Source organism: Macaca thibetana, chromosome 5, assembly GCF_024542745.1.
Source record: "Macaca thibetana thibetana isolate TM-01 chromosome 5, ASM2454274v1, whole genome shotgun sequence".
Taxonomy (NCBI): Eukaryota; Metazoa; Chordata; class Mammalia; order Primates; family Cercopithecidae; genus Macaca; species Macaca thibetana.
Genome location: NC_065582.1, coordinates 135,265,898 through 135,279,461, shown reverse-complemented (window position 1 = coordinate 135,279,461; position 13,564 = coordinate 135,265,898). Strand labels below are relative to the sequence as shown.

General features: G+C 44.3%; 2 protein-coding genes across 5 annotated transcripts in view; one reads left to right on the top strand and one right to left on the bottom strand.

Moving 5' to 3' along the window:
- MRPS18C (mitochondrial ribosomal protein S18C) overlaps nt 1–13,564 on the bottom strand; it is an 856,900-nt gene that overhangs the window by 399,526 nt on the left and 443,810 nt on the right. The gene's annotated exons all lie outside the window — the stretch shown is intronic.
- The window catches only part of PLAC8 (placenta associated 8), an 80,382-nt gene that overhangs the window by 57,598 nt on the left and 9,220 nt on the right, over nt 1–13,564 (top strand). For both annotated transcript variants that reach the window (XM_050790203.1, XM_050790201.1), the window contains exons 2-3: nt 4,534–4,674; nt 7,426–7,550. In XM_050790203.1, coding sequence (XP_050646160.1) covers nt 4,563–4,674; nt 7,426–7,550 — 237 coding nt within the window. In that variant the 5' untranslated portion in view covers nt 4,534–4,562. The remainder of the gene's footprint in view (nt 1–4,533; nt 4,675–7,425; nt 7,551–13,564) is intronic.

Genomic DNA, 13,564 nt, shown 5'->3' with positions numbered 1-13,564 from the left:
GTTTTATAACTATCAAGAAGGTATTTTTTTGAATAAGGTATCTCACAGGAGAAGTTATTAGACCCTTTTTAGAATAAGCTGGAAGTGACAGATGGAAGTCCTGGAGAGCAGTTCCCTTTAGGACTACTCTTCCATGCCGGGATAAGCCGAGTAGACGTCTCCACCAATACAGGCAATCTGCACTAGAGAGGAACTTATAATAGCATCAGAACCTCCTGGGGCCCCCCATTCTGCACCAGTTCCTAGTGCTAATATTCACAAAAGCACCTGGGTCCCTGCAATCTCCCACATTCAAAAGAGGAAGTCAAAAGTACAAAAGTAGTGAAGGAAACAGAAACATACAATGTTGACTGTTGGGCTAAAGACTGTTGAGGCTACTACATGGAGGAAGTAAATGTTCACACAAACTAACTGGCAGTTAGCATATGGATATTTGAGATACAGTTGAGATATATATATATATATATTTTTTTTTTTTTTTTTTTTTTTTTTGAGACGGAGTCTTGCTCTGCCGCCCAGGCTGGAATGCAATGGCACGATCTTGGCTCACCGCAACCTCCACCTCCCAGGTTCAAGCTATTCTCCGGCCTCAGCCTCCCGAGTAGCTGGGATTACAGGCATGCACCACCATGCCCAGCTAATTTTGTATTTTTAGTAGAGACAGGGTTTCTCCACGTTGTTCAGGTTGGTCTTGAACTCCCGACCTCAGCCTCCCAAATTGCTGGGATTACAGATGTGAGACACTGCGCCAGGCCGATACAGCTGCTTGGTACAGAATATAGAGATGGCCACTGAGTGGATTTCAAAGGCACTCAGAAAATGTTCAGGACTCAAACTGCTATGAAGTCTAACATTAGCCAAATTGAATACACAAACACATACGCCGTACACTAAGTAAAGACAGTCAGGTAAAGGAGAAACAATTAGATAATTGCAGGGTGGTTTTTATTCTGAAATCTTCGGATTTCTGTTATTGTATTAAAAATCACAATATAGCCTTCTTGAAAAAATAAGGGTGTAAAATGAACATGTTTTTCCTCTGAAAGAGTTGTAGGATCATCTTTATTTATTGAATACCAGTTTCGTGCCAAGCGTTGGCTAGAGGCCAAGAGGGAAAAAAAATACAAACAGCTATAGTATCATTTGTATGACATGCCCCTCCTTTTTTTTTGTTGTTTTTTTGTTTTTTGTTTTGGAGACAGAGTCTCGCTCTGTCACCCAGGATCCACCCGCCTCGGCCTCCCAAAGTGCTAGGATTACAGGCATAAGCCACCGTACCTGGCTTGGTATGCCCCCTTAAATTTTTTTTTTCTAGTCACTGGATTTGCTTTTCGTTTCTGAAAAGGATATTTCTTGTTTTGCTTGTAAAAGAAATAAATGCTAAGTATAAAAAAAATTATCGGCCATGGGTGGTGGCTTACACCTGTAATTCAGTGTTTTGGGAGGCCAAGGCAGGAAGATCACTTGAGGCCAGGAGCTCAAGGTCAGCCTGGGCAACATAGTGAGACCCCATCTCTACAGAAAAGGAAAACAAATTAGCCAGGCATGGTGGTGTACGCCTGTAATCTTAGCTACTCAGGAGGCTGAGATGGGGGGATCACTTGAGCCCAGGAGGTCCAGGCTGCAGTGAATTACGATCATGCCATTGCACTCCTGCCTGGGCAATAGAGAGACCTTATCACAAAACAACAAAAAAAGTCTATCAGCCAATCACCTAGGGATAACCACTTGACATTACTGATAATTAGCATTTCATATTTTTTCTGGTATTTGATAATTAAGATGAAATGCATAAGAAATTAGAATACATATTCTCTAGCATTTCCTGTAATGCTTCTTCCCCCAAGATTCCAAATGTGGGAAGCCATCACCCAAAAATATGGTTTTGACCATGTTAGTACTGGAGTTGAGATTTAGGGAAGATCTGGGCCCCATCTGTAGAGGTCTGAAGAGTCAGGTGAAACATTAGCCTTGTTTGCGTTTTCAGGGCTGGGCTCTGGCCCTTGTTTGCTGTGCACCATCTGGAGCCTGCATCACGCATGGCCTCAGCCAGCCGGGAAGCAGAGAGCGTGGTGACGGGGCCGCTAGTGAGCTCCTCCTGTGTACCAGGTTCCGAGCTAAGGTTTTGAGAAACCTCGGTGAACTTGACCCACAAAATTCCCTGCCTTTGTGGAGCTTACCCCTCAGTGTTGGGGATTTGGGACTTACTTTTCCCAAAGCCAAGCTAATTATTGTAAAAGGGGTGAGTGACGAAAACGGAATCATTGCAAGGTCCTTACCTCTTATTTCATGAGATTGGCGGCATGAGTGTGTCTAGAGGGTTGTGACTGCTTCCTCTTACATTGTGGGCATGTACAGCAGGACTAGAATCCAGGGTCCATCTAATAAGCATTCAAATCAGCGGGCGGGGGAGAGGGTGGGTGATAGTTTCTTGTCTTACTTTCCGATCCCAGCGTTGCTCAGCCCATACCATCTGATAAAAACTTTTTACAATTTAGAAACAAACGCCCGGTGAGCCTGGGCGCCCGGAGCGACAGAGTGGCAGGTGCCCGGGAGGGAGCGGTGCCAGCCCTGCCCAGCGCTGCGGCTCCTGGCGCCTGCAGGTGGGGCTGGGCTCCGAGACGGCGCGCCCGCTGCCAGGTTCACGCCGAGTCCCCAGCGGCGCGCCGCCCGGGCGAGTGGTCCCCCGAGGGCAGCCATCCGCAGGCGCCGTTCCCTGATTGCGCCAGCAACAATGGGCGGTCTGCTTGGGATGGATTCTGCGCGGGCTGCTCTAAGAATTCACCGGCAGGCAGGTCTGGTCCCAGCAGAGGAGACCCAGGGGTCCCAGAGCGGCTCTGGCGGGAGACGTAGTGCGGGGGGTGGTGATCGAAGAGCCCCAAGCGCAGCTGCCGCTCACAGTCCCCTTCTCCAGTGCAGAGCGGGCGGAGAAGGTAAGAAGCCCACCCACCCACTCCCCGCCTCCTGAAGCCCCTGCTTCAGACCTGTCCCTGCAACTGGGGAGGAGCCAGGGGGGCTCTCCGCCTCCCCGATCCTCCTCCCTGGAAGAGGCCGGAAGACGGCGGCAGCCAGACACACGTTCGCCTAGTCCATCACCCGACGTATCTGCCCCTAGACTGGGACTCCGCCGCCGCCACACACACACCCGCGGATCATGCACGCCCTGAATGATCGGCTCAGCCGACCCCTCCGGTTTTTTGTTCACTTACTGGAACCTTCTTTTGCAGAAAATCTTGTTTGCTGTGGGATCCACAGATGGGTCCGCCTCACTCTTCTAGTGTAAAAAAGCAGCGAACGGCTATTATGGTACATCAAAAAAAAAAAAAAAAAAAAAAAAAAAAAAATCAAGCAGAAGCCATAACCACTTTAATGTATATGGAAGGGCACATCTAATACATTTAAAATAAGCTTCAGCTATTCTGAATACAGTTCATGGTATTTTTATTTAAAGACAAATTCTTTAGAATGAGCCTGTAAGGTGGGTAGGTCAGAAACCTCATTTTACAGATTAATAAGTGGACATTTAAATGACTAGTTAAATGATGAGTCTAAGATCACAGTTTCAGAAACTAAGACCTGGGCAAAGACTCTCTCACTCCTAATCTAATTCATGTTCCATGACCCTACACTGCCTCTCATGATGTAGAGAAATGAGGAGTAACCTTACCAAATTTACTTCTTAAATAAACTGCCCGTACCACACAGCAGCGTCCGTCAGGCCAGCGCTGACACAGGATTGCAAGCTCCCAGTAAATATGAAGTGAAGGACAAGTCAGGAAGTAGGAAGACTGGAAATGGTTGCTCATAGGAAATCAGTCCAAAAAGAAATAATAAATTAGGAGCAAGAAGTGGGGGGATATACACAAAAGTTTAGGATGATGCCATTTTAGAGAATGTTATTTTCCATAATTCACTACTTTCGGCCACGATCACAGGTTGCTCATTTGTTTCGCTGCCTGTGTGGATACCAGGTACCTGCCTAAAAACAGTACATGAGCAACACTGTTCCGCTCTCTTACCCCACGAGAAGCAACTGTTCACCTTCCCAGTTCAGAGAATTCTGTGGTTTTTGTTTTTGGGGGATTGTTGAGATGGAGTCTCACTCTGTCGCCGAGGCTGGAGTGCAGAAGTATGACCTCGGCTTAATGCAACCTCCACCTTCCGGGTTCAAGCGATTCTCCTGTCTCAGCCTCCCGAGTAGGTGGAATTACAGGCACGCACCACCAAGCCTGGTTAATTTTTTGCATTTTTAGTAGAGACGGGGTTTCGCCATACTGGCTAGGCTGGTCTCGAATTCCTGACCTCAAATGATCCGTCCACCTTGGCCGGGATTACAGACGTGAGTCACCGCGCCCGGCCCAGTCCGGTGAATTCCTTCCTCCCACCTGCACGGCCTCTATCTTGTGAGGGGTGGAGACAGAAATTCTGTTCTTCAAACAGAGCAACTTCCTCTACACTGCCTCAGCATCCTGCCCTAACGTGGGCTTTCAAGAGCAACCTCGAGATCTCTAACGCCACTCTTTGACTTTTCAGTCCACTGCTTTTAAGACCCAGCACTGAAAATGCAATCTCAGGCGCCGGTGGTCGTTGTGACCCAACCTGGAGTCGGTCTGGCACCCCAGAACTCCAACTGGCAGACAAGCATGTGTGACTGCTTCAGCGACTGCGGAGTCTGTAAGTGTGGGGAAAGAATCCCCTTAATTGATACCGAGGTGAATTACCAATGACTAAACCCTTCCCCTATTCTTCTCTTATGGTGTAGAAAAAGTTTCTAACTTATTACAGGCACTCTGCAGGTCAGGCAATGGTATGTTTGGCAAAAAAAAAAAAGCCTCTGTACGGATAATTTTTCTCCAGTCCTTCAAAGAACAGTCTTATTCCTAAAATAAGTTCTGGGTTAAGATAATAGCAAAAGAGCTGATTGATTCTAACAACTAGCAGGTCTGGCCTGACTAAATAGACCTTACATTAATTTAAAAATTCCAAGTTGAATTTGATTTTTTTTTAGAAAGACTATTCTTGCAACATATAAATTAACCTCATTATTTTATAGTTACGTTGTGTCCAGTACCCAGGGGATAGTTTTCATTCATGGTTTCCATATGCGTTCAGAGAAGAACTATTTTCATTCATATATTTAGGTTTTTTACACACCTGAGAATAAAGAATTCTGTGGCAATTAGCTTGTCACTGAGGAAAAACAAATATCTGACTGCTTTGTTTCCTTTTTCTTTCTTCCTTTTTTTTTTTTTTTTTTTTGAGATGAAGTCTCACTCTTGTTCCCCGGGCTGGAGTGCAATGGCAAAATCTCCGCTCACTGCAACCTCTGCCTCCCAGATTCAAGAGATTCTCCTGCCTCAGCCTCCCGAGTAGCTGGGATTACAGGCACCTGCCACCATGCCCCGCTAATTTTTGTATTTTTAGTAGACACAGGGTTTCACCAATTTGGCCAGGCTGGTCTCGAACTCCTGCTCAGGTGATCCACCAGCCTCAGCCTCCCAAAGTGCTGGATTACAAGCGTGAGCCACCGCGCCCAGCCTGTTTTCTTTTTATAAGATCTCTCTAAAAGATCTCTTACTTCGAGATCTCTCTAAATGAACTTGCAGGAAAGGAAGTTTGGGGTGAGATGGGCGTTGCAGAGAGGAGCAAGGTGCTTAGTTCTCAATAATGACCAAGAAACAAACAAACCCACCTACAGAAAACTTGCTCTGAAGTCTATTTGCTTGCCTTGGTCCACATAGTACTCTAAGACAAGAAAATAAAATATATTATCCTTTCACTTGACAGTTGAAATTGACTTTGAATGAGAGTTGAATTGAACCTTGTTTTTGCTTTTTGTTTTTTTGAGACAGAGTCTCACTTTGTCACCGAGGCTAGAATGTAGTGGTGCAATCTCGGCTCACTGCAATGTCTGCCTCCCCAGTTCAAGTGATTCTCCTACCTTGGCCTTCGAGTAGCCGGGGTTACAGGCACGCACCACCACACCCAGCGAATTTTTGTGATTTTAGTAGAGACGAGGTTTCACCATGCTGGCCAGGCTGGTCTCAAACTCCTGACATCAAGTGATCCACCCGCCTCAGCCTCCCAAATTGCTAGAATTACAGGCATAAGCCACCATGCCTGGCCTGAAATTGAACTTTGAATGTGTTGAGAATTACACTCAGGCTGGGCGTGGTAGGTCACACCTGTAATCCCAGCACTTTTGGAGGCCAAGGCGGGCAGATCACAAGGTCAGGAGTTCAAGACCAGCGTGGCCAATATGGTGAAACCCCATCTCTACTAAAAAATACAAAAATTAACCAGGTGTGGTGGCGGGTGCCTGTAGTCCCAGCTACTCAGGAGGCTGAGGCAGAAGAATTGCTTGAACCCGAGAGCGCCGTTGCACTCCAGCCTGGCAACAGAGCAAGACTCCATCATAAATAAATAAATAAATAAATAAAATAAAAATAAAAAAAGAATTACACACTCAGTAGCATAGCAAGGGAAAATTACCTAGGGAATAAAACAATTGGGTTAGTTTTTTCACTCTCATTGTCTGGAGTGATGACTTAAGCTTCTCAGGACACCAGTTCAACATCTGCAAATCAAAGTAAGAATTAGATCACATTGGTGAAACTCTCTAAAGATGAACCGGTTAACCCTCTTACCCCTAGTATTATTATTACCCAATTAAATGAATACACAAGTTCCAATCAAAGCTTAATTGCTTAGTAGCACATTTTCTTAAATGTAGATCTGATCAAATTATTCTCCCCTCTTAAAATGTTTCAGTGGTTCCTCATAGCTCTCATGACGCACTCTTAACACTCAGAGTTTTTCATCATCTGCTCCCCAACCTGCCTCAACCCACAGCTAAATCCTCATCCCATCCCAGGGCTCCAGCCGTATTGAATGAACACTAGCCTTTGCCAGGATATGCCAGATTACCTCGAAGAGGCTCTTTTCCTTTTTGTCCACCTTTAAAACATCTCATCATCCTTCAGTAGTCAGCTCAAACAGCATTTCCTACTCAGGGCCTTGTAGGCCCCATTTTTCTGGGTGACCTGTTGGCATTTTAAACACGTTTCTGTTGGAGAACTTTCCCTATGATCTGCCTTCACTACTAGACTTGAGCCAGGGGCACTGTCAGTACTGAGGATAATGTCTGGAAAATGAATACGTTTTACTGCATCAATGAACAAATGAATGAAGGCAGAGCTAGACAAGAATGATATACTTTACAAAGGCGTGATCATTCCTGAAATGATTTGCGTGTGGAGGGAGAAACTGATGCAAAGCTAAACAGAAACATTGAAGATGGGCTTAGCAGCAGGTTACGTGGCCAAGGCCTCGTGACTTGGACTGCCATTTGTGAAAGCAAGCTAAACTTTCAGTTGTGGCAGGGGCAGAGTGGAGTAACGTGTACCCCTGGTTTCATGTGTCTAGGTCTCTGTGGCACATTTTGTTTCCCATGCCTTGGGTGTCAAGTTGCAGCTGATATGAACGAATGCTGTCTGTGTGGAACGAGCGTCGCAATGAGGACTCTCTACAGGACCCGATATGGCATCCCTGTGAGTCTGTTACCATACCATCTCACTCAAATATGCAACCACATTCAAAATAATTATTATAAACCTAGAGATCATTTGATGTATGCATCTTCTGAAATTGATTGATAAGAGTTCCCTAGCATGTGCAATCTTGCATTCAGTTGTAGCAACAGATCTTCTGGTTATGTGGCCTCCTTCTAGGTTTCTGTTGAAAACCTGAGAAAATAAATAACTCATATTTGCAATGGATGTCATACAATGGAAGAGGATTATTTAGGATCTACTGTGCCCCAGATGCATTACATGTATTATCTCACTTAATTCTCACATCATCTCTGCAAAGCGGGTAGGTCCACAACATTTTGCTGATGAGAACTTTAAAGTTTTAAGAGGTAGAGTAATTTCCTCAAAGATAATAGTAGAGAAGGAGTCAATACTCAGTTCTAACTGTCCATTCATACACTTTCCATTACACCAACTCCACTTTTTGTAGGTGAGAGATTGTATTACTTAGGGTTCTCCTAAGTGCATTAGAAACAGAACCAATAAGATCGGGAGTGGATGTGTGTGTGCTTGTGTGCATGTGTGTGTGTGTGTGCACATATATATACAGGCAAACTTCAGATATACAGGTTTAGTTCCAGACCGCCACAACAAAGCGAATATTGCAATAAAGCAAGTCACACGATTTTTTGGTTTCCCAGTGCACATAAAAGGTATGCTTATACTACGCTATAGTCTATTAAGTATGCAATAACATTATGTCTCGAAAAACAACATATGTGCCTTAATTTTAAAATACTTTATAGCTAAAAAATACTAATAATAATCTATCTGAACTTTTAGCAATTCATAATGTTTTTGCCTGTTGAGGGTCTTGTCTCAGTGTTGGTGGCTGCTGACCAGGGTGCTGGATACTGAAGTGGGGTGACTGTGGCAATTTCTTCAAGTAAGGCAACAATGGTCTGAGTATGATGGCTCACACCTGTAATCTCAGCACTTCAGGAGGCCCAGGAGGGCTGATCATTTGAGGTCAGGAGTTAGAGACCAGCCTGGCCAACATGGTGAAACCCCTCTTTACTAAAAATACAGAAATTAGTCAGGCATGGTGGCAGGTGCCTGTAATCCCAGCTACTTGGGAGGCTGAGGCAAGAGAATTGCTTGAACCCAGGAGGCAGAGGCTGCAGTGAGCCCAGATTATGCCTCAGCACTCCAGCCTGGACGACAGAGCAAGACTCCATCTCAAACAAAACAAAACAAAAACAAAAAACAAGTAAGGCAACAATGAAGTCTGCCTCACCAATTGACCATTCCTTTCATGAAAGGAAAGATTTCTATGCTGTTTGATAGTATTTTACCTACAATAGAACTTCTTTCAAAATTGGATTCAGTCCTCTCAAACCCTGTTATGGCTTTATCAACTAAGCTTACGGAATATTTTAAATTCCTTGTTGTTATTTCAATCATGGTCACAGCATCTTCACCAAGAGTAGATTCCATCTCAAGAAACCACTTTATTTCTTTCTCTTTTTTTTGAGACGAGTCTCACTCTGTTGCCAGGCTAGAGTGCAGCGGCTGCGATCTCAGCTCACTGCAACCTCCGCCTCCCAGGTTCAAGCGATTCTCCTGCCTCATCCTCCCTAGTAGCTGAGACTACAGGCATGCACCATCACGCCCAGCTAACTTTTGTATTTTTAGTAGAGACAGGGTTTTACCATGTTGGCCAGGATGGTGCTGATCTCTTGACCTTGTGATCCACCCGCCTCAGCCTCCCACAGTGTTGGGATTACAGGTGTGAGCCACCCCGCCCAGCCTTAAGAAACAGCTTTCTTTTTTTTGAAAGGGAGTCTCACTCTGTCACCCGGCTGGAGTGCAGTGATTTGATCTCGGCTCACTGCAAGCTCCGCCTCCCGGGTTCACGCCATTCTCCTGCCTCAGCCTCCCAGGTAGCTGGGACTACAGGTGCCCGCCACCACACCCAGCTAATTTTTTGTATTTTTAGTAGAGACAGGGTTGCACTGTGTTAGCCAGGATGGTCTCAATCTCCTGACCTCATGATCCACCCACCTCAGCCTCCCAAAGTGCTGGGATTACAGGCATGAGCCACCGTGCCAGGCCAAGAAACCACTTTCTTTGCTCATCCATAAGAAGTAACTCCTCATCCATTCAAGTTTTATCATGATATTGCAGCAACTCAGTGACATCTTTAGGCTCCATTTCTAATTCTAGTTCTCTTGCTATTTCTACCGCATCTGTAGTTACTTTCTCTACTGAAGTCTTGCACACCTCAAAGTCATCCATGAGGGATAGACTCAACTTCTTCCAATCTCCTTTTAATGTTGATATTTTGATCTCCCCCCAGGAATCATGAATTTTTTCTGTTTTGTCTTTTGAGACAGGGTTTCAGTCACCCAGGCTGGAGTTCAATGGCGCCATCTTGGCTCACTGCAGTCTTCCCCTCCCAGGTTCAAGCGATTCTCCCACCTCAGCCTCCCAAGTAGCTGGGGCTATAGATGTGCACCACCACACTGAGTTAATTTTTTATTTTTATTTTTTGGTAGAGATGGGGTTTTACCATGTTGGCCAGGCTGGTCTCGAACTCTTGACCTCAAATGATCCGCCTGCCTTGGCTTCCCTAAATACTGGGATTACAGCTGTGAGCCACCACTCCTGGCCAGGAATCATGAATATTCTTAATGAAATACAAAATTATTAATCATTTCCACAAGATTTTTGATTTACTTTCCCTAGATCCATCAGCGGTATCACTGTCTATGGCAGCTACAGCCTTCAAAAATATTTTTCTTTTAATAATAAGACTTGAAAATCAAAATTACTCCTTGATTGGCTGCAGAATAAATATTCTTTTAGAAGGCATGTAAACAACATTAATCTCTTTGTATGCATCAGAGTTCTTGGATGTCTAGGTACATCGTTAGTGAACAGTAATATTTTGAAAATAATCTTTCTTTCTGAGTATAGGTTTCAGTAGTGGGCTTGATATTTGTTAAACAATGCTGTCAACACATGTGCTGTCATCAAGTTTTGTGGTTGCATTTATAGAGCACAGGCAGATTTAGCATAATTCTTTTTGTTTTTTCTCGTGGGATGGGGGAAAGAGAAGTGATTAGAATAATTTTTAAGGGCTCTAGGATTTTGCAAATAGCAAATGAGCATTGGCTTCAACTTAAAATCACCAGTTGCATTATCTCCTACGAAGAGAGTCAGCCTGTCTTTGGCAGCTTTGAAGACAGGCACTGACTTCTCTCTAACTATGACTTTCCTCGATGGCATCTTCTTCCAGTAAAGCTGTTTCATTTTCATTGAAAATCTGTTTTTTAGTGTAGCCACCTTCATTAATTATCTTAGCTAGACTTTCTGGATAACTTGCTACACCTTCTCCACCAGCACTTGCTGCTTCACCTTGTGATTTTATGTTATGGAGATGACATCTTTCCTTCAACCTCATGAATCAACCTATTTTAGCTTCAGACTTTTCTTCTACAGCTTTCTTTTTTGTTTGTTTGTTTGTTTGTTTTGAAATGGAGTCTCGCTCTGTCGCCAGGCTGGAGTGCAGTGGGGCATGATCTTGGCTCACTGCAAACTCCGCCTCCTGGGTTCAAGCGATTCTCCTGCCTCAGCCTCCCGAGTAGCTGGGATTACAGGTGCGCACCACCACACCCAGCTAATTGTTTTGTATTTTTAGTACAGACGGGTTTCACCATGTTGGCCAGGATGATCTCAATCTCCTGACCTTGTGATCTGCCCACCTCAGCCTACCAAAGTGCTGGGATTACAGGCATGAGCCACCGCACCCAGCCTCTTCTGCAGCTTTACCTCTCTTATCCTTCACAGAATTGAAGAGCACTGGGGCCTCGCTGTGGATTAGACTTTGACTTATGGGAATATTGTGGCTGGTTTGATCTCCTATTCAGACCACTCAAACTTTCTGCAGATCAGCAATAAGGTTGTTTTGCTTTCCTATCGTGTATATGTTCACTGGAGTAGCATGTTTAATTTCCTTCAAGAACTTTTCCACTGCATTTGCAACTTGGCTAACCATTTGGCACAAGAGGACTAGCTTTCAGCCTCTCTCTGGTTTCAATATGTTTTTCTCACTAAGCTTAATTATTTCTAGATTTTGATTTAATTAGGAGATATGGGACTCTTCCTTTCATTTGAACATTTAGAGGCCATTGTAGGGTTATTGGCTGGCCTAATTTCAGTATTATTGTGTCTCAGGGAATAGACAGGCCCAAGGAAAGGAAGAGAGATGGGAGAACAGAACACCTGGTCAGTGGAGCAGTCGGAATACTCACATTTATCAGTTAAATTTGCTGTTGGTATTAGTCCATTCTCACATTGCTATAAAGAAGTACCTGGGCCGGGCCGGGCATGGTGGCTCACACCTGTAATCCCAGCACTTTGAGAGGCCAAGGCAGGTGGATCACGAGGTCAGGAGATCGAGACCATCCCGGCTAACAAGGTGAAACCCCGTCTCTACTAAAAATACAAAAAATTAGCTGGGCGTGATGGCGGGTGCCTGTAGTCCCAGTTACTCAGGAGGCTGAGGCAGGAGAATGGTGTGAACCTGGGAGGCGGAGCTTGTAGTGAGCCGAGATTGGGCCACTGCACTCCAGCCTGGGCGACAGAGCGAGACTCCATCTCCAAAAAAAAAAGAAAGGAGGAAGTACCTGAGACTGGGTAATTTATAAAGAAAACATTCTTGCATTGCTATAAAGAAGTACCTGAGACTAGGTAATTTATAAAGAAAAGAGCTTTAATTGGCTCATGGTTCCACAGGCTGTATAGGAAGCATAGTGACATCTGCCTCTAGGGAGTCCTCTGGAAGCTTACAATTACGGCAGAAAGCAAAGGGGGAGCCAACACTTCACATGACTGGAGCAGGAGGAAGGGGGACATAGGTACTACACACTTTTTTTTTGAGACAGTCTTGCTGTGTCACCAGGCTGGAGTGCAGTGGTGCAATCTTGTCTCTCCCATCTATCTTTGTGTGTGTGTGTGTGTGTGTGTGTGTGTGTGTGTGTGTGTAGTAGAGACCGGTTTCACCATGTTTACCAGGATGGTCTAGATCGCTTGACCTTGTGATCCGCCTGCCTCGGCCTTCTGAAGTGCTGGGATTACAGGTGTGAGCCACCACGCCCGACCTGTGCTACACACTTTTAAACAACCAGGTCTCACGAGAACTCACTCACTATTGGAACTAAGGGGAAAATCTGCCACTATGATCCAGTCACCTCCCACCAGGCCCCACCTCCAACATTGGGGATTACATTTGACATGAGATTTGGGTGGGGACAACATCCAAACTATATCACCACCTTATATGGATGGGTGTAGTTCACGGTGCCCCAAAATAATTAAATAGTAACATCAAAGTCTAGTGATCACAGGTGGCCATAAGAGATATAGTAAGAATGAAAAAAATTGAAATATTGCAAGAATTTCCAAACTGTGACACAGAGACATGAGGTGAGCACACGCTGTTGGAAAAATGGCACCCATAGACTTGCTTGATGCAGGGTTGCCACAGACCTTCAATTTGTAAATTGCAGTGAGCTGAGATTGTGTCATTGCACTCCAGCCTGGGTAACAAGAATGAAATTTCCATCTCAAAAAAAAAAAAAAAAAAAAAGTGATAGCTGATTATAAAATCGTCTTTTAAAGAGGACCAAAGTGAGAAAACAATTGTCTGTGGATGACAAAGACATTTTAGGGCAGCCACAGCTAAAGGCACAATTGACAAGGAAATTTACTTCTGTGGCACACAGCCATTCAACATAATAATTATAATTATTATTGTTAACATATACTAAGTCATATTAGAATTATAGCAGTTTTATATAATTTTAGAACATATACCAATAACACATTTACACAAATATAGACCAAAGAAAGTAATTTCATATTTGACACTGCTTCCTGTATGATTTTTGTACCAAATAAGCCATTTAGAGGACCTAATATCTAACTATTAGGTTAGAAAGAGACATAATTTATAATTTGATTTTGGA